We start from the raw sequence: 19,934 nt of genomic DNA on the forward strand, positions 1-19,934 counted from the left end.
TATTTATCTTTTTCCCGCACGCAACACACAATGAAGCACTGAAGAAGCATGAAAGTGCATGAAAGTTCAAATCGAGATTTGATATTTTTTTAGGTTAGTGACCTAAGTGACTCTTCTATCCACTGCTGGATATAGGTCTCTCCCATTTTTCGTCACTCTTCACGGTCTGTGCGTCTTGTTGCCATTTCTTGGATATTCGTTTAATTTCGTCCATCCAGTGTGTTGGTGGTCGTCCTCTGCTGCGTTTGTCTTCTCTTGGGCGAAAGTCAATTAGTTTTCTGGTCCATCTTGAGTCTTTTAGTCTCGCTATGTGACTTGCCCAACTCCATTTCAGCTTGGTTCGACGATATCAGTGATACCTGTTATTTTCCTTAGGTTCGGTCTTGGTTCGTTATTTTGTCTTTTTTTGTCACGCCGTGAATCGATCTTTCCATGCGCCTTTGTGTCATTCGCATTTTTAGTGCTGTTGTTTTTGTGAGAGTGAGAGTTTCTGCTCCGTATGTCATAATAGGAAGAACGCATTGGTCAAATGTCAAGCAAGTATTATTCGTCGTTGAAATTCACAGGTTTGATTATCCTTGCTTATCCTGATTTCATGAACGAGATATATGTACTATTCTGTCAATTCTACCACTTGATTTTGGATGGTTAGGTGTTCGCTGGGAACCAAATTTGTCATAAATTTGGTCTTATTGATGTTCATGTTTAGACCTATTATTGTTGAAGATACTTTTTCTAATTCTTTTTCTAAGTACTATATCGTCAGCAAAACGCAGATGGTTGAGCATTTCCCCGTCTATTTTTATTCCTCTATTTTCCCACTTTAGCATTTTAAAGGCGTATTCGACGACCGTTATAAATAATTTAGGTGAGAGAGTGTCGCCCTGTCTCACACCTCGCTTTATATGAATTTCTCTTGTGGTATTATGTAGTTTTACACGCATTGTGGCGTTTTGGTACAATGTTTGTACTAACTTTGTAAGCCGGTAGTCTATTCTACTATTGTTCAGAGCAGTTATGATGCTGCCTAATTCCACGGTATCAAAGGCTTTGTGAAAGTCTACGAAGATACGTATCAGTGATCTGTTATATTCTATCGATTTTTCTATTAAGGTTTTTACTGTTTGTAGGTGATCGTTAGTTCCGAATTTTGAGCGGAAGCCAGCTTGTTCTGGGGGCTGGTAGAAATCCAACTTTTCGTAATTATTCGGGTAAACATTTTATAGATGTGGTTCAATAAGCTGTTTGGTCTATAGTTTTCTAAGTTGGACGATAAAAACACCTAAATCGACATACGAATTAAGGGCCTTAATTTAATACCAACCTTGACGTTGAACGACAAATATGTTTATTTTACCTAAGTTATAATGAAATTCAATACATTACTAAGGATTAAAACCTACATACCAAATGAATTACTATTTAACTTTATTGGCTCAAGAAAATACGTTCAATACATTCAAAGGCACTAATTGTAAAAATGTAGACAAAAACACAATTAACATGCAACATACAAAAACATGCATACATAAAAACTTTAGAAAAAAGTAGAAAAACTTTAGAAACATTTAGTTACATCTATGTTTTACAGCACTGAAAATTTGGTACCCGAATCAAACTAACAAAAATAATGGTAATAACAATGTTTGGAGAAAAAAAAAACAAACATGGCTGGGATGTTTTTGTTTCAATGCGCGAAAAAAAAAATAAAAGATGAAAACAGTTTTTTAGGCTAATGTATTTTTTATTGTCATCAATGTTTATTTTGAAAGAAAAAAACACGGTTTTTTATTGTTTTTATTGAAAAAGCAGAAAACAAACCAAATTCTTGTTAAAGCAGACACAAAAAAAAATGGAAAATACAGAACGAGGTAAAACATCAGTGACTAATATCGTATATTGCCTCCCCTTGCTCTAATAACCTCTTGCAGACGACGGGGCATACTCTCAATTTTTTTCCGGATTATATGTTGTGGTATGTTATTCCACTCTCTCACTAACAGATCCTTAAGCTCCTGTGCGTTGTTATGAGGAGGTGTATGGGTTTGAATACGTTTTTTCAAATCGTCCCAGAGATGTTCGATGGGATTCAGGTCCGGACACCTAGCTGGTCAGGGTAACCTCGTAATTCCAACCTCGTCCAAGTATTGCATAGTGATCCTGACAACATGCGGTCGCGCGTTGTCCTGCATAAAAACGGCGTCTTCTCCAAGCTATGCCATTGTTGGCCTAAGATGTTCTTCCAGAATCTCCGTAATGTACATTCGTGCAGTTAAGACCCATTTTCGATGAACGGTAATTCTGTGCGGAAGTCGGAAGATACACACCTCCCTAAGCCACGATGGAGCCTCCACCAGATGCAATGTAAGAGAGGCAGTGCAGGCAATGCAGTTAGGCAGAAACGGGATTCATCTGAGAATAACACTTTGCTCCAATCGTTAATTCCTCCAATGCGCGTATTGTCGAGCAAAAGCTAGTCGTGCAACTCGATGCGCCCGGCGAAGTGGCAGCTCTGTAGCCATTACCCGAGAAGATAGTCCAGAAGAAAGAAGTCTTCTCCTAACTGTGGCAACGCTAACATTGCGATTTCGTACTTCCTGTAGACGATTTCGATGCATAACCGCAGTAGAGGTCCGGTTTCGTAAAGCCTGAAACACGAGGAAACGGTCATCTCGTGCCGTGGTCGTTCTTTTTCGTCCAGAGCCAGGTCTTCTGGTTAGCAAACCCGTCTCTTGCCGTTGAATGTGACCGTCTTCCACAAGCGCAACCATTCGTGCCGTTTCAACAACAGTCAAAGGCATTTCTGGCAAAAAATAAACAATAATAAACACTAATAAACACTAATGGTGGCAATAATAAACGTTTGTTCATTGCGTTTGAACAGAAAGTCGAAGCACAAATGAGACATTTAAAACAACCGGCAGTTACAGGTACTATTCATTTTGGGAAGTATACACTTTTCCGCGAAATCGGCACTATTGGAATTCTTTGTTACAAAGGAAACCGCGAAACAACGAAACATCGCTGATTTTCAAGGTGACCTGGATTTTATAATCGTGAGTGTATGTATGTAATATAATGTATCTTCTCTATCTACTTTTTCAAGAATGTAATATATGTATGGACTGTTGCAATTCACCTAGTAGTTATTTAGAAAAAAAATCACAAAAATCACTAAGCAATTTTTTTTTTCAACAAAAAATTGCAAATAAATCAAAAAGCAAGCATTTTTTTAAGCATCTTATCGAAAAATTACCAAGAGATAAAAACTGTTTATTTCAATGAGATACGCCTAAAAAATTGAACCAAAGCGATTCGGTAAATTATAGCTCTAAATGACCCCATCTGGTTCCTATAGACAAATCTTCAGCGCATTCGATAGCATAAATGTGTCAAAACCTCATAATTTTTTAGTCGTAAAAAATTTCATATGCATAGTGTCTTAGTTGTAATAGTTAAGATGTAAATAAATGTTTCTTGCAATATTAAATGTTCTATACAAGAGATCTGAAATTGCAAATATTTACAAAATATTTTTGTTTAATTAAAATTCCTCATAGTTGAGATATTTGTATAATTAAAACCTAAATTGTTAAATAACTAACAATAAAACACTGAAAACTTTTGTTTTTAACACTTCCACAAAATTTATTATAATTTATTATCTGCTATACGTTTTATTTTGTGTTCCGCTATACGTTTGTTAAAAGTTCTACCAGTTTGACCGATGTAAGTTTTTGGGCAGTAACCACATTTAAGTTTGTATACACCATTAAGTGCTTTTTCTTTTGGCTCTTGTTCTTAATATATCTGCTTAAGTTGGTGATTGTTCTAAAAGCTGGTGTTATTAATTTCTTTTTCACGTGTTCGGCTATTTTTGTTGATATCTTGCCTGTAAATCGAGCAGAAGGTACAGGTAAGATATCAACAAAAATAGTCAGACATAAAAAAGAAAGAAATAACAAGCTTTCAAAACAGACAACAACTTAGGCAAATATATTAACACCGATAAGAGCCAAAAGAAAAAGCACTTACTTAGTGGTGTATACAAACTTAAATGTGGTTACTGCCCAAAAACTTACATCGGTCAAACTGGTAGAACTTTTACCAAACGTATAGCAGAACACAAAAGGGCTTTCAAAAATAGAAAAATAGATTTTACATATGCACTTCACCTTCTAGATCATAATCATTCTTTTAATTACCAATTTCAAATTTTTCACATTCAGATTAAAGGTCTTAACATTCAGTTGAAGACTATTAAGTGTAAACGCATACCAAAAATAGATCATTTCAGAATGTAACTCTGCCGAAACAGCTGTAGTGAACATAAATTATAATAAATTTTGTAGAAGTGTTGAAGACAAAAGTTTTCAACGTTTTATTTTTAGATAAAATGAAGTTCCATCAAGTAACGGTCGAATTCATCACTTATGTAAAATAATTTCCCAAAAGGAAACATTTATTTAGTAAGTAAGTGCTCAAAGGTAAAGAATAGTGTCTGTTTGGAGTTTACAGAACATTGGAATATATTGAATTGATTAACCCCAGATTTTATCCAAGGCTTATTAAAAAATATTAGTGTTCACTGCACTACTATGAACAGTGAACAGTGTACAAGTGAAGTGATTTTAGGAATTCAGGAGACTGAAACCGGAAGCGCTGATGAAGCCTTCAGAGAGGAAGTCGAAAGCTCGATATACTCAAATTCGACGCGGTTCATACCGAAAACTAAGTGAAAAATATCTTCGATTAAAGATATTTCAAATACAGAGAATAATAACCTTACTGTACGACACACTCTAGAAATAAATGCAATTTCAGATCTCTTGTATATAAATTGACACAAAAATATATAAATACATTTGCTTACCTTGCTGCTTTTGTTGTTGCATAGCGATGTCGATATTCAGCATGTGAGGCAGTGTGTTATTGTTAGTAGCAGAAGGACACTGTTCTTGAGATATACCGTATTGAAAAACGTGATTATGAGCTTGCGTTTTGCCATGAAGATCCCTTTCCACTCGCTAAGAGAAATATATAGATCAATATTTGTTAGAAATACAATCCCTAATTTAAACAAATACCCTTGGAACCCATAAAATACCAGTTAGTATATTCATAATATGAGTTAATGTGATGATATTCGTTCTTCTTTTCTTACAATATGGTAGTGGTGAGTCGTTGAGTCGTAGTTCGTGCACAAAAATGACGCGTCTTCCAAATTAAGTAAGTGAAAGATTTCATATATAACATTTTCTTTAAAAATCTTAATCTAATTGTTTAAGCAAGTACGAAAACTCGTACACAAGAAAATTGTGTGTGTTTTAACGTTGGCAGAAAAAGTTTACTTTTAATACAAGCTTAATTTTGTGGCTGAGTTAAAACTGGTCAATTTTTGAAATAGGCCGATGACACTGCAAAATTCTTGATAGTTTGGAGCGAATAGAACGACTTTTGAAACAGTTCTACAGAAAGAGATAATATGGTCTTAAAAAAATCAATGTTAAAAAACGAAATATGGTGAGGTAAAAAGAATTTAAGAAGTTAATAGTTACACACATTGGTAATAACGAAGAGTTGTTAAGTAAAACTTAGATCTTGAAAAAAAAAATGGAAAAATGGTATAAGTATCATAGAATTGTACCAACCAAACTCAAGAGTAGCCGAAAGAAGAATGGAACGCTCGCTACTTGCACTGACTTTCAGAGACAGACTTAGAAACGAAGAAATAAGGACAGGCGTCACAGATGTCATAGAGCGTATAACATGGCTGAAGTGAAATTGGACGGGCAATGTGACCAGAATGAATGACGGGCGGTGGACCCAAAAATTGCAGTGTGGAGACCACGAGCTGACAAAAGAAATAGGGGTAGACCACCTACACGATGGACAGACGAAGCCAAAAGAATAGCTGGGAATTGGCTGTACGAAGCTCAAGATCGAAAGAACTGTAAGATATTAGAAGAGACCTATGTTCAACTTTGGACGCAGAAGGCTGAATGATGATGATTGCTCAGAATATTGCCTAAGGATAGACTAATAAAATAAATATGACAAAAATATTCGCCAGTTCGATATTCTTGGACCTATGGACTTCCTATAGTGAATGATTTCTAAGTATAGCAAATAACTGTACAAAACATACGGTATAGCTGCTCAATTGAATCATTTTGACCGTCAATAGACGCTCAATAACAGTAAGTACCGGTTTTAAGCGACATGAGATGGTGTCTGAAAGATGGTGATCTGTTAAAATTTCTTCATGCTTACATGTAATTCCTCGAGAATTTGTTGTTTCTGGCTCGATCCCTCCTCACCGTTCCCGCTAAATTGTTGTTTTTTCCTGTTCTTAATGAAGTCTATGAGCGAGTTGTTGGGCTCATCCTTGTTTAAAAAATCCACAGCTGCGGCGTTTGCCATAAAAACTTCATCTTCGAATTCGAGGGGCTGCGTCCGCACCTAGATCATATTTTTTATATTTCTACACTTAAAATCTAAATATAATTATCTAACTACTGTGTAATTTTAACTGAGCTGGTTCGGGACGTTGGCAGTCAAGGTGAGATATTAGACTATAGCAGAGGTTTAGCGTGGAGAAGTGTTAAAATAGTGACAAAAAGCATTGAAAAGTGTCGTTTTTGAAAAAAATTTGGATAACTTATTTTTATGTCTTCACACAGGTAGTTTATGTTACTAAGTAAGGAGAAAACTGTAATCTTTCTTCCATTATACTATTTCAGAGACGTTTCTGTTGTTTTTTCTAGTTGTCTCTGAGCCGGATATAACTTCACATGTCATAGTTAGTATTTCCACGTCAACTGCAATGTTGGTCAGGCGAACCCTCTCAATTTGATCAGGTGGATTCTATACGATTCTATATATTATGATGATTTACAAAATTTGAGCCTTCTAGGTCCAAAATAGCGGTTTATATGGGTAATTAAATTTTTTCTGTAAAAAATTTTTCCCCGTGTATCACTTGCATAGCGGGCTCTAAATGCTCAAAAAATATCCAAAAATACATTTTCGATGTCAAATTTTCCGCTGAAGACGATCCTGCTGTTAAAATTAGCCTAAATGTCAAAGAAAATTCGGAAATTTCGAAAAACCCCCCTTTTCCTCAAAATTCCTCCAAAAAATCTCAAAATTCAGGAAAAGTTGTTAAAAATTACATAATTTAAGGTAAAAATAAGCACAGGATGCAATGGTATTATATTCACTTAAATGGCCAAATTCCCAATTTTTTCAAAATTTTTGACAGTTTTCTGCAGTTTCTAATTATTTTCTCAACCCAAATGCCATTCTGAATACAGAGTTGGATTTCCCACAAAATTTTACATAAAAGAGTGTATTTTATTATGAATTTGCAGCAATTTTCATCTTTTCATCACAAATTTTTTCGTACTGCTATAAATCATTTAAAAAAAAAGCATATTATTTTATAAATTATCCAAGTAATGAATATCGATTGACACCATTAATTAGAATAAAAAAAATATAGATATTATTTGTATAGTAAACAAGTAACAAAGAAAAATATCTGGCAAGTAATGATGTCTAACCTCTCAATTATTATCATAACAGTACGAAAAACATGGCGGCAGCGCATGCGCTGGTTACATGATGAAAAAGCCTCTTAGGTGTCTTGAGTATTTAAAAAAATCATTGAGATTTCATTTTGGGGGTGCAGATCAACCTTAATTACCCAAGACATATAATTAATTACTAAAAATCGTAATAAAATAGATTATTTTCTGTAAAATTTTGTGGGGGATCCAAATCTGTGTTCAGAATGGTATTTGGGTTGAGAAAATAACGGTAAATTGCAGAACTGTTAAAAGACGTAAAATTTCGGAAAAATTTAGAATTTGACCAGTCAAGTGAATGTAATGCCATTTCATCCTCTGATATAAGAGCTGGGCTTTCTTTTATCTTAAAGTATAATACTATTTACCAACTTTTCCAGAATTTTGAAAGAAAAATAAACTTTTTTGATATACGATTTTTTTAAGAAAGAGGGTTTTTCGAAATTGCCTTAATAGTTAGGCTAATTTTAATACCGGGATCGTTTTCAGCGAAAAATTTTACATCGAAAATGTATTTTAAATATTTTTTGGGCATCTAGAGCCCGCTATGTAAGAAAAAGTGATAAAATACGGGAAAAACTTTTTTAACTTGGAAAAAATTGAATTATCCATATAGGCCGCTATTTTGGACCTAGAAGGCTAAAATATTGGTAAATCATCATATTTTATGGTATAGAATACGCCTGTAAAATTTAAGCCAAATCGAGAGCTGGTGCCTGACCAACTGTGTGTAGTTGACGTGGAATTAGCCATCTCCTTTGGTGTAGTGTAATGAAAGATTAAGGTATAAAGGTTTCACAACCAAAGCAAATCTGAATCTATTATCAATTTTTGTTTATGCAGTGACGAAAAGTGTAAACGAAATGAAACAGCATTACACTTTTGAGAATAATCTGAACACATGATTTATAATCAACATATTGCTTTACATAGCTACTATATAGGAAGGAAATTTTCTCGATATACACTACTCCAGTCTTTCCGCGTCTATTACACTTTTGCCTGCGCCAATGTCTGAAGGATTTTGTCTAAAGCAAAAGTATTCTTGATGGAATAGAATTCACTGGAAGGATCCCACAGTCGAGTGCTACGGGCAAGTAGAATCTCGCCTAGAAGATCACAGGCGAGTGCTACACAGATATATTGCGTGCAAAAAATTAAAGATTTGTTTTTAAATAACAAAAATCTGATTAAAACATTTTATTGTGTCTGTATTTTTCTCACAGCTTCTTTGGCCTCCTTTGGAACTGACTGCTATAGTATTTCCTTTTTGACTCCGTTTGGTCAACAGCAAGTCTTCGTATTCTCAAATTTCCATCTACCCATTTCAATGTAATCTATTTCATTAATCCTTCCCCTTAGGTTAGTACATATATGTCATGCCATGTAAACGTGTACAAATATAACAAAAACAAACAACACTATTAGACATATACAAAACAACAAACAATTTTAGGACATCATATCTCTCATAAAATTTGTAACTAACTATATAAAATGCTTCAATGCTTCGTCATAGTTTCTGACTCATAATTTTAATTTGTTTTGAAATTCTATTGTTGGAATGACGATTTTGTAAATAAGTCAATTTATATTATCGACACATTCCTCCGTATCTAAAGCACTATCTTTTGTATGTACTAAGTAAAATCTTAAAATATTTTAATTCTTTTCAAAATGATTCGCCGAATATTAAGATTAACTAGTAAAACCATGTGTTACGCAGATGTAGAGGTTGTGCTACCCCCTCCACTCTGACGTCGGTCAGCTCGAGAAAGGCTAATTGGATCGTGACATATGAGGTGTCATGTGAGAGGGTTTAACGAATAGAATAAGATGACAAAGAAAAATTAAACACAGCGGCATGCCAAAGAGGATTTATACAAGTATGTTTGCTACTGTCGGACCAATCTTGGCAGTTTTGACTTAAAATCTGAACCTAGTTAACGGGTCCAGTGCTCTTGAGCGTAGGAAATATTATCATGTACCTTTCAAAGGGATATAAGTGTGAAATAATGTTAAGACAATGGCCCTCTGATTTTAGATAATCCATATAACTATCAGCGTTTTAAAGTAATAATGTCGTAAAATTATAGAAAATGGGTAATTAAAATATATTAAACTTCATCCTATCTTAAAGGGAAATAGCCTAGTAAGGTCCATTTTATGGTGTAGCAGTAGTAGTACTAAACAAAATAGCAAATGTCTGCTTAGTCTTAGTCCCACAATAGAACAAACTTCACACCGATCGGGTTCCTTTTCACGATCTAAATGTACCGCACCAGAACAAAATTTGACTCAAATGTGACTGTGATTTTCAAATTTTAACAGGGGACTGTTCGAATAATTTGGGGACAGCATTTGCACAGACATTTTGATTAAAATTTTACTTTAAAAATATAATGGTGATGTCTAAAGAGGCTTACCAGTTTTTTGTATATTTGTATATTTTTTTTATTCAGTTATTAACGACCAAAAAAATACTTTAACAAGATTTGTAATTCTGGAAAGGGGACTTACCAGGGGATTATGTTTTTGAGGTGTTTGAGGTTCATTTATTTAAATATTTCATTATTAAATCACAAAATAGGATGTGACGTGCCAAGAATACCTAATAATACTTCGTTAATACAAAAAAAATTAAAAATATTAACATTTATTACGTAAAATTAGATTGGGACAGGGACTTTCCATTTAGTGGAGAATTATTGCCCATACATTAACTACGCAACAAAAATGGTAGAGAAGAATGGCAGATGGACCAGAAGAGCTGAAAGAATGCGTGATTTATCATGTCGGAGTGGAGTAGTGGTGAGTGTTCCAACCAGTAGCACTCTACGCAGTACATGTTTGAGAGCATGGAACGTTTTTCATGATTTTACTACACCCTGTATAACTCTGTATTATGATTTTCTAACTATACTCTATATTTTTATGATTTTCTTGAAAAAATGCGTCAAAACACTACAAAAGTTGTCAAAAAGGTCGTTCCTCTAGTTCAAATTTTTGTTGGTATGATGTCCTTTATGCTCATAAGTCTAGGCTCTATTTTTTCTGGTATATTTCATAGACAAACAAAGATGGAAATCGTACCTGTTGGGCTTCGGCAGATGTGAGATTCCCATCGAACACGGCTCCAGTCGATCGACTTTTCGGTAAAATTTTCCTACCCACAGAAACTTTAGATTGATCTGAGTTCCTACTGGGCTGTTGCTGGACTTGTTTATTTGAGTCTATCGGCGAATTGGTTGCTTCTTCTTGCTGTATTATACGGACTGCGTCGGGAACTTCTTGTAGAACGGCTAGATAATTAAATTGATATTTGTATTGTTGATGATGTAATTGTTAACGAATCAATTTAGTGGAATTTACATTTACCTGTTGGCGGTTGGAAGAAATTGATGGGCTGCGTAGGCAAGCTGGGCGCTAGGGTACCGGGCGGTAAAGGTGAATCTCTACTACCAACCTGGCCGGGTAACATGGACAAATTGGTAGCAGCCGTGGCCCCTTGCTGGTGCTGGTTAAGCATCATAGGTTGCATCGAGTGAGGGTAGTCGAGGAGCAGTTGCACGACGTTGGTGTGGCCCCCCTTGGCAGCTTCGATCAACATGGTGGAGTTGTCCTTCAGTTTGTGGTTGGGATCGGCGTTGTGGCTCAACAGAAGCTCGACGACGGGAAGGTGGCCCCCTGCACAGGCGAGCGAGAGGGGTGTGTGGTCGTTGTTGGTTGTTTGACGCCTAAACAAAATAGAATATACGTTAAATATACATAGAATAGAAATTATGCTACTACAACTAAAAACGAAAGACAGAAAAATAAATATAATTCAAGTCTATGCTTCAACGACTAAAAAAGGTGACGAACTGGTGGAATCGTTCTCGTAAATTGGAAAGGGTAACAAGCAACGTAGTGGGAAATTTTGGATTAAGTAATAGAAATCAAAGAGGAGATAGGTTGATACAATTCTGCCAAGATAATAATATTATTGTTACAAACTCGTTCTTTGAATTACCTAATAGACGTTCGTGCACGTGGAAATCGCCAAGAGATAATGAACATCAGATAATGAGAAATCAAATAGACTACATAATGATCAAAGAAAGATATCGGAATAGTATTACTGCAGACAAAACACAACCTGGAGCAGATATAGCATTTAACCATAATCCCCTAGTAGCATATATAAAAATTAAAATGAAAAGAATAGAGAAGACAGCAAAAGAAGAAAAAATTGATAGAAATGCACTAAGAGATCCAGAAATAAGAGAAAAGTTATAGCGAAAATTAAAATTTTAAATTTCCACTTTAACACCCTGTATCTTTCTTAATATCAACATTTTATTAAAGCAATTTGGCTTAAATCGTAATATTTTAAAGTGTAGAATCTACAGTTTCTTTTTGTACAATTACTTAAGGACCACCCTGTATAATACATCATTTATATAATAAATAAAAAACATTTAATAATCATTAACTCACCTAACATTAGCTCCCTTGGATATAAGAAACTGCACGGTGCACATATGCCCAGCGCGACAAGCCTTCATGAGAGGAGTCCTTCCTCCCTCTGACTCGTGCTCTAAGTCTGCCCCATACTGTAGTAACAGATCCGCGACGTCGGTATGGCCGTTTTCGCAAGCATAAGTCAACGCCGTGTCGCCCGTCTGTGTTTGGGCGTGAAAATTTGCTGCATTTTCCAAAAGGAATCTAACCAGATCTAAATGGCCTTCTTGAGCAGCTTCCATTAATGGTGTAGAGGCTCCTAGTTCGATGTCCGCTCCTCCTTTGAGAAGGATATCTGCCACTTCCATAAAACCGCCACAGCAGGCTAACGTTAGAGCTGTTTCTTGAGTCTCGTCTGTTTGAGCGTTTATGTTTGCACCTGCAATAGAGTAATTTGCGGTATATTATTCATCTCAAAAATATATAATATGCTAAATCAAGGTATATTGTATAAGATGGCATGACATGATCCAAGATCGAATAATGGAAGACTCCTCTATACAACATTTTGCGAAAGGTCAGACGGTAGGTCAGTTGGTTGTCCAAGAGAAGCATGGAAGGATGCAGGAACTGGGAGTACAACAATTTTAGTTAATAGTGAGATAAAACAGTGAAGAAAAATAATAAACACAGTAAGACTCACTTAGAGTTATAGTCACAAGAGAAGAAAATACATTTTACCCTGTCTACATAATCTACCAAAGCAAAGCAAAAAGGATACTAAGTGAACCAGAGAATTACAATTCTGACAATAAGAAATTCCTCTATTACCATCGCCCGGCAACTCACCAGGCATGAACCCCATCGAACATGTCTGGAAGTGACTAAAAAAGAAATTGGCCTAGGAAAAAATGGCAAACAAGGTTCGGTTGATAGAGAGAATAATTTTTAATTGTAACCATAATGACCATTTAAAAGAAATAGCACACCTAGGAGAGTGGCTGTACTTCTTAAAGTTAAGGCTGGGTTAACAAAGTGTTTGTATTGTAGTAAAATTATGTGACAATTAAATTTTTTTCAATAAATATACAAAAAGGTTATTACTATCATTTATCTAATCCTCTTATTGTGGATTGTGTTGCCGAAATTGTTGAATTTTGTTGAGCGTGGAGCTTTAACTATAACTACTTGGGATATCATCAACATAATCAAATTGCCCTTTCTAAAATTCGTATAACTATAAATAAAGTTCAAAAAATAAATATATAAGAATAATAAGTACTTTATTTAAAAAATGTATCAATATTTCTGCTGTATACAGAACGCTTTCTACAGAAAGTATTAGACAAGATGAGTTTTCCCCAATTCGAAAAAATGTATGCATAGATACAATATTCAAAGAAATCTTGGAAATATCGTACATATATTACCAACGCCAAGTGTCATTTTGTGACGTCACCTTCAACCTTTACAAAAACTCTTCGCTGCGATTTCTATTAATTATAATGGATGGAGTTCTTGCCGATAAATGATAGGGCATAAAATAGAGAACACAATAATTAGATTCCAAATGAAAGCGGCACGTTGTCGCACAGGTATAGTTATTGGTTACATGCCAAGACAGACTAATGTGAAATATTTTTAGATATTTCCTCTCATGATTCACGCGCCGCAGTCTAAGGTAGACTGAACGACTACATATACTTCACATTTATTTTTTAACCGATACATATTTCATTAAATGAGGGGACTTTGCCAAAGCAAAATCACTGTTTCGAGATACTTCTACCAGACAGTCCATTTGAGATGATTTCTTTGTGGGTTTATTGACATGAGTCCATTTGAAATGATTATATTTGGAAATGGCACCTTTGGATTTGTTCCTGGGATGATTTTATTAAGGATTAGCTTGCTTCATTTTATGAAATAACATGAAACACAAAAGTTTCCATCGAGAATGAGGCAAAATGTGTTATACCACTTGTATAGTGTACAGTCTATTAACCAAAGGAGTCCAAGAGAAACTACAACCTGTAACTTCGTTAATTACTTACAAATATTGTGACAGATACTTTTTTGTAGTGAAGACCTAAATCTAAAACTGGAGTGTCTTCCTTTGAAACGCTATAATAACTACAAGTCTTTAAAAGTACCAATTTCGCAATAAATATTATGAATAGTATTATATTTCTATTTTTCATTGGAGAGCAATAAGTGGAAAATGTTGATGGGCAAAAATTTTAGGAGAATCTGACCCATATGTTAATTTACCGGTTGATTGTATCTGCCAAGACCACCATGTAAGTAATTTAATTTAGTTGTTGGTAAATAAAAACATGTTATGTATGTCTGATTCGCTTAATGCCTCAAAATTATTGTCCGCCAATATTTTCCTAGCCTTTTTCACTAATTAGGTATCTTCCAATCAGCCATAAAAACAGTGATGTTCATACAATTTAGAACTATTTCAAATTTACACTGTTCACAGCGTCATGGTCATGGTAGATCAGGACAGGGCACATTTGTGAGCCCTTCAGACACTTTCTGGGTCTCTTTAGGGGTAACTCCTTCATTGCATAAAGGCCAAACCCAGCCTACAGCTATCTGCCACCTCTGATAGGCTATTTCACAGCATCTCTAAGTAAAACATATGTTTCAGATTTTCTGACCATAAAAAATTTGTCTGCAACAACATGATTAAGTAATTTAACAAGTTCTTTCTTCAATTCCTTAGTTTGATACAATATAGATTATGTTCGACGAACCAAATCCCAAAGAAGTGATACTAGATAATGTTAAATCAGGAGAAAATATTGTTGTTTCTAACATAAAAGACTTACCTTGACCCAGTAAAAGGTGAACCATTTCTTCGTGACCTTCCCTAGCAGCCTCCATGAGTGGAGTATATCCCTCATCATTGACTTCTTCGATGTTGGCGCCCCTCTCGATGAGAAGCATGGCCAGATCGACATGGCCGCCGCAAGCTGCTAGAGTTAGTGGCGATTCGAAACTGTCCGTGGGCATGTTCACTTGGGCGCCGGAATCAAGGAGTAGTCTGGCCACCTAGTAACAATAGAAAAATAAGTGAAGGAATTTTTTATTAAAAAGAAATACAGCTGTATGTGATGTCTTCAGTGTCCTCATCTAAGGAATACAAAGCTATATTCGTACATAAGATGCCATAAAATGGTTAGAGGCATTTGAAATGTGGTGTTACTGCTGTGGCAGTAATGTTTCAAACATATTCCTACATAAATGAGCAAATAACTTTGATAAATTAAGAAAGAAAAAATTTCAAATATTGTTGGACACAAAATGGTAGAGTCTATTTGAGAAAATCTGATGATTCGGAGCCAATCTATATCCATAATGGAGACATCATAAAGAAACCAATATAGGTTGGTGACAATTATGCTAAAGGAGGACACAGGAAGGTATGAAATAATAGGCACAATAGATTTTATAGCTAGCACTATCATTTTTTCCTAGGTAACAGTAACATGTAGCAATTAATGTTTCAATCTAATACACGCAATCAAATAATCATTGAGAATGAAGACACAGAGAAGCATTACATAGAGGTGCAATTAGAATGGGTTGAATGACAAAATCAGTGAAAGGAATTCTGGAAAACAAAAACAATTACTTACACATTGTGAACCTTGAATTATAACAAATATAACTAGAAACATGGAAAAGGTAACTACTGAGAAAGATATGTCGAAGAAATCAAGCATTTTTATATAGTGCCCAAGAACGAAACACAAAAATACACAACCCTTATGTATATCCACAATAATCACGTATTAGAAATTGTATGTGGGAAAAAGAATATAATGGTTTGTAACAGTAGGTCAAATGAAAAAGAATTTAAAGGGCAGTAGACAAAACAACAAGATAATATATGAGTTCCAACAATGGTTTGAGAGAGCAGATTAAAACTAGAAGATAGGTATTGTTCTGAAGCTATTTTCTTGTGGCATCTTAATGTAATTACTATTTTTCTTAGGAATAAGCTACAATTTAAATTTAAAATAGGTTTATTGACATTTTAATTTCCACTTCGGAAATCGTTTTTAATATATTTCTAAAAAAGTGGAAACTGAAACGTCTATAAACTTATTTTAAACATAAATTGTAGCTTGTTCTCAAAAAAAATTATAATTAGAAGATAGATGAAACCAAAAAACACTATGAAATGTTTTAGGAAAGACCTCATATAATAGGAATAGAATTGGTATAAAAACAGAACACACACACTCACCAAGGTTTTGAATCTAAATGGTCATAAATATATCCTTTGATCTTATAATCATAATTTTATATAAAAATTATCTAGATAAGGTATTAACAGATGGAAATAAGTTTGGAAGTCTAAAAACAAAATATCAGTCAATGATTCTGCTAGACTGAAACATTTGAGAACATTCAAAAATAATTTATTTTTTAGGTTATCAGGTTAAAGTTAAACTATGACAATAGATATACATTAATCACAAAAATATCAAAAGGAAAACTAACAATTTCTTTCTAAAAATTACTAATATTCACTGTAAAAACATTAAAGTAGTATATAAAAATATTTTGATAAAAACTGAACTTACTAAAAAGTCGATACCATAAACTAAAACACTATGTAGATTGGATTTAGATAATATCTCACTACAAGACTAATAACTATATGATTCAATATTAAAATTAACGAAAGAATTATAAGCACAAGCACATGTAAAGATTAAAATAATTAACAATGATTAAATGTTTATTGTGCACTTTTGACATATGTCAAGTTTAAGTCAATGACTAAATAGTCAGGACCGTACTGTACATTTTACCAAAGTGTGACATAAATAAAAAAATGCAGTGAAGTATTTAGAATAATATCAAATCGAGTATCTTTGCAAGCCATAGATCAAATAAATAAATAATACCAGCATGACGCCAAAATGAAACACAGACAATCATTAAGTAAATATATTATTTGAAGTTATTTATTTTAATATCGTGGTTTCATTGAAAAAGAATATTGAGTATTTCTAAAGCAAATCATTTCGAGATAAATTTACATAAATTGTCAAAAGGTGTTTTAGTACATTCGTTCTGCGGTTTTATCCAACTGACATTGTAGGTGGTGTTTAAATGGCAGACAACAGTAAACATTTCTCAAGGTAACCAACTGAAATAATTACGTAAAAACAAATATATTTGTTCGCCTTAATTAATAATTGCAATAATAGTTTATAAGTTTTTAAAGTAGTCATAAAAATATCGATTTCGCCTTCAAACTGATAGGTATTTTAATGTATTCGCTTGAAAAATGAATACTTCTGAGAAATGAGTACCTTTCCATACTGTTTGTACTGGTTTCTTACCTCGACATGCCCGTCCATGGACGCTTCCATGAGCGCGGTATGCATTTCGTCGGTTTTATGTTCCTGGTCGGCGCCTGCCTCTAATAGGAACCTAACCATGTCCAGGTGGCCTTTATAACAAGCTAACGTAAGAGCTGACTCCTTAAACTCGTTGGAATGGGTGTTGATACCGGCACCGTGGCTGAGCAGAATCTTAGCGAGACCCACGTGGCCAGCCGACGCGGCCTCCATCAAGGGCGTGTGACCGTTTTCGTTGTGGTCTTCAACGTTGGCGCCGTTTTCTAGAAGGAACTTAACTACTTCGGTGTGACCTCCTGCGCAGCCGTACATCAGGGGGGTATTGCCTGGAATTTAATAAAGGATTGTAAATTATGAATAAATGAAGGACATTAGCAGGAAAATGAAAAACAAAATCTATAGAAAAAGTACAGAAGACGACAAAAGAAAAGTTCAATAAGCTAAACATACATACATACATACTTATAGAAGTAGATTACAAAGATCAATGGAAAATTAAGGGTTACATTAAAGTATTTGATGGATTAAAGCAATGACAAAACGTAGATAGGCAACTTTATTTAATTTTTGACATACGTTCGTACTCCTACTGGAACAATATATGGAAAAACCATTCACACTATCTAAAAACATATTATAAATTACAAAGTTACTTGACAGTACTTAAACAATATATTCAGTAATAACAAAGAACACATATTTTCCCAAAAGAGATATTAACAGTTTACCTGATGTTGACTGAGCGTTAACGTCTGCACCGTGAGCTACCAGAAGTCTGACAATGTCAAGATGTCCGGCTGAAGCAGCTTCCATCAAAGGGGTGCACTCCCCTTTGATTCCCCTATCTTCTACATTTGCATGCATTGCTAAAAGCACCTGCAAAAAATAACATACTATTAAAGACATGTTTGTGTGCTAAAATGTGTACTATTTCTAAAATGTTTCTCTATCGGAATCTACACCTCACAAATGTGGCGATTTCCAATAAAATATATTTAATCACTTTCTCATTCTTGTTATAATGGGTTTCTCTCTATCACTTGTAAGGCCACCAACTATTCTCAGTGAAGTCTTCCTTTTGGAATGGAAAAGAAACATATTAGACATAAACACAAAGCAATTACAGGTTGAGACTCAATTGGGGATGAAGTACTGTTGATGAGTAAGATGTCTTTCTTTTTATTCTTTTCTCAATTTCTCCAGTTTATAACACATATCTGTAAAACATTATGGACTCGTGTCTTATAATTTACAAACCCTATACTCCTAAAAGTAACCAGACAATGTAGTGTGTGTTGAATGACAGCCTTGTTACTAAGTAAAGTCGGCTTCATTGTATTTAGAAATAATCTCGATAATAATAAATATTTTCGATCGGGGTAAGTTCTACATTCCTAAATATTAAATATATCCATGTAAAAATGGGAGTAGTAGATTGAAGAATACTAACCTGTGCAAGTTCGAAATATCCAGCACTGCACGCCAACGAAAGTAAACTTTCCCCCTCCTCGGAAGTTTCGTGTACGGATCGACCTTCTGTGAGCAGTTTTCTCACAGTTCGGACATCACCATCGGTACACGCCTCAACCAAAGAAGTTTTCTCGGACTGCTGCTGTACGAGTTGTTGTGTTTGGCCGGCTTGACCGTTTGTTCCGTTCGCTACTGTCGCAGCTGAGGCGGTACTGCCGTTACTGGTGTTACTGGATCTGTTTGGTGGATTATCGGAGCGCATGCGCGTTAGCGCAGCTGCGGCTTCGTCTAATGCACAACTGACACTGGATGTGAGACGGCGAAGCACTTCGGGGTCGCCTAAATGCTTACCATCTTTGGCGGCTAGCTGGCCAATACCTGGAACAAAATTACACATTGTTAAGCCTTGTTCAGAATAATCAAACAAAATAATATACTCTGTGAATGGCTACACACATTAGAACGTTTGAAAGAAGTCGGTTTAGATAGGAAGGACATCAACTACTAAAAAACTGGTACTGGAACCAAAATACCTAGGGGAGGAGTTAGACAAGTCACCCTTGCTATTTAATCCTTATTCGAAGGTTGAATAGTATGAAGTTTCGCGGGTAGTTTACTGTACCACCTGCTGTGTCACATTTTTATGAATAATTAAAAAAAGACGCAGAAATCTCTTCAGTAAACGTATTAGGTTTTCTTCATAAAAAAATTTAAGTACTTGTATTTGTCACAGTCCCGAACAGTGTCTTTTTTTGTTTGTTGTTCTACTATCTATATTTTTGGTATTTACTCAAAAAACTGAAACCAGAATAAACACTTCCGGGGGGGGGGGTTAGCAAAAGCACCGAAATCTGGAAAATACATCAATCTCTTCGACAAGATAAGACGAAAGAGAAAGACGTCATCCCACCGATCAGCCTAGATAAATGGAATGAATACTTCGCAAATCTACTGGCGGAAGAAGAGTAGATACAATAGCTTCCACAATTAGGATTGACGACAAAGTAGCACGAGTATGCCAAGCATTAAAGAACAGAAAATC

General features: G+C 34.9%; 1 protein-coding gene across 1 annotated transcript in view; it reads right to left on the reverse strand.

The window, feature by feature from the left end:
• The window catches only part of LOC140438057 (ankyrin repeat domain-containing protein 17-like), a 126,441-nt gene that overhangs the window by 39,724 nt on the left and 66,783 nt on the right, over positions 1-19,934 (reverse strand). Inside the window, 9 exon segments of the mRNA XM_072527769.1 lie at positions 4,874-5,027; positions 6,274-6,462; positions 10,683-10,891; positions 10,968-11,326; positions 12,069-12,471; positions 14,873-15,095; positions 17,405-17,748; positions 18,151-18,298; positions 18,873-19,270. Coding sequence (XP_072383870.1) covers positions 4,874-5,027; positions 6,274-6,462; positions 10,683-10,891; positions 10,968-11,326; positions 12,069-12,471; positions 14,873-15,095; positions 17,405-17,748; positions 18,151-18,298; positions 18,873-19,270 — 2,427 coding nt within the window.

This window comes from Diabrotica undecimpunctata, chromosome 4 (genome assembly GCF_040954645.1).
Source record: "Diabrotica undecimpunctata isolate CICGRU chromosome 4, icDiaUnde3, whole genome shotgun sequence".
NCBI classification, from domain to species: Eukaryota; Metazoa; Arthropoda; class Insecta; order Coleoptera; family Chrysomelidae; genus Diabrotica; species Diabrotica undecimpunctata.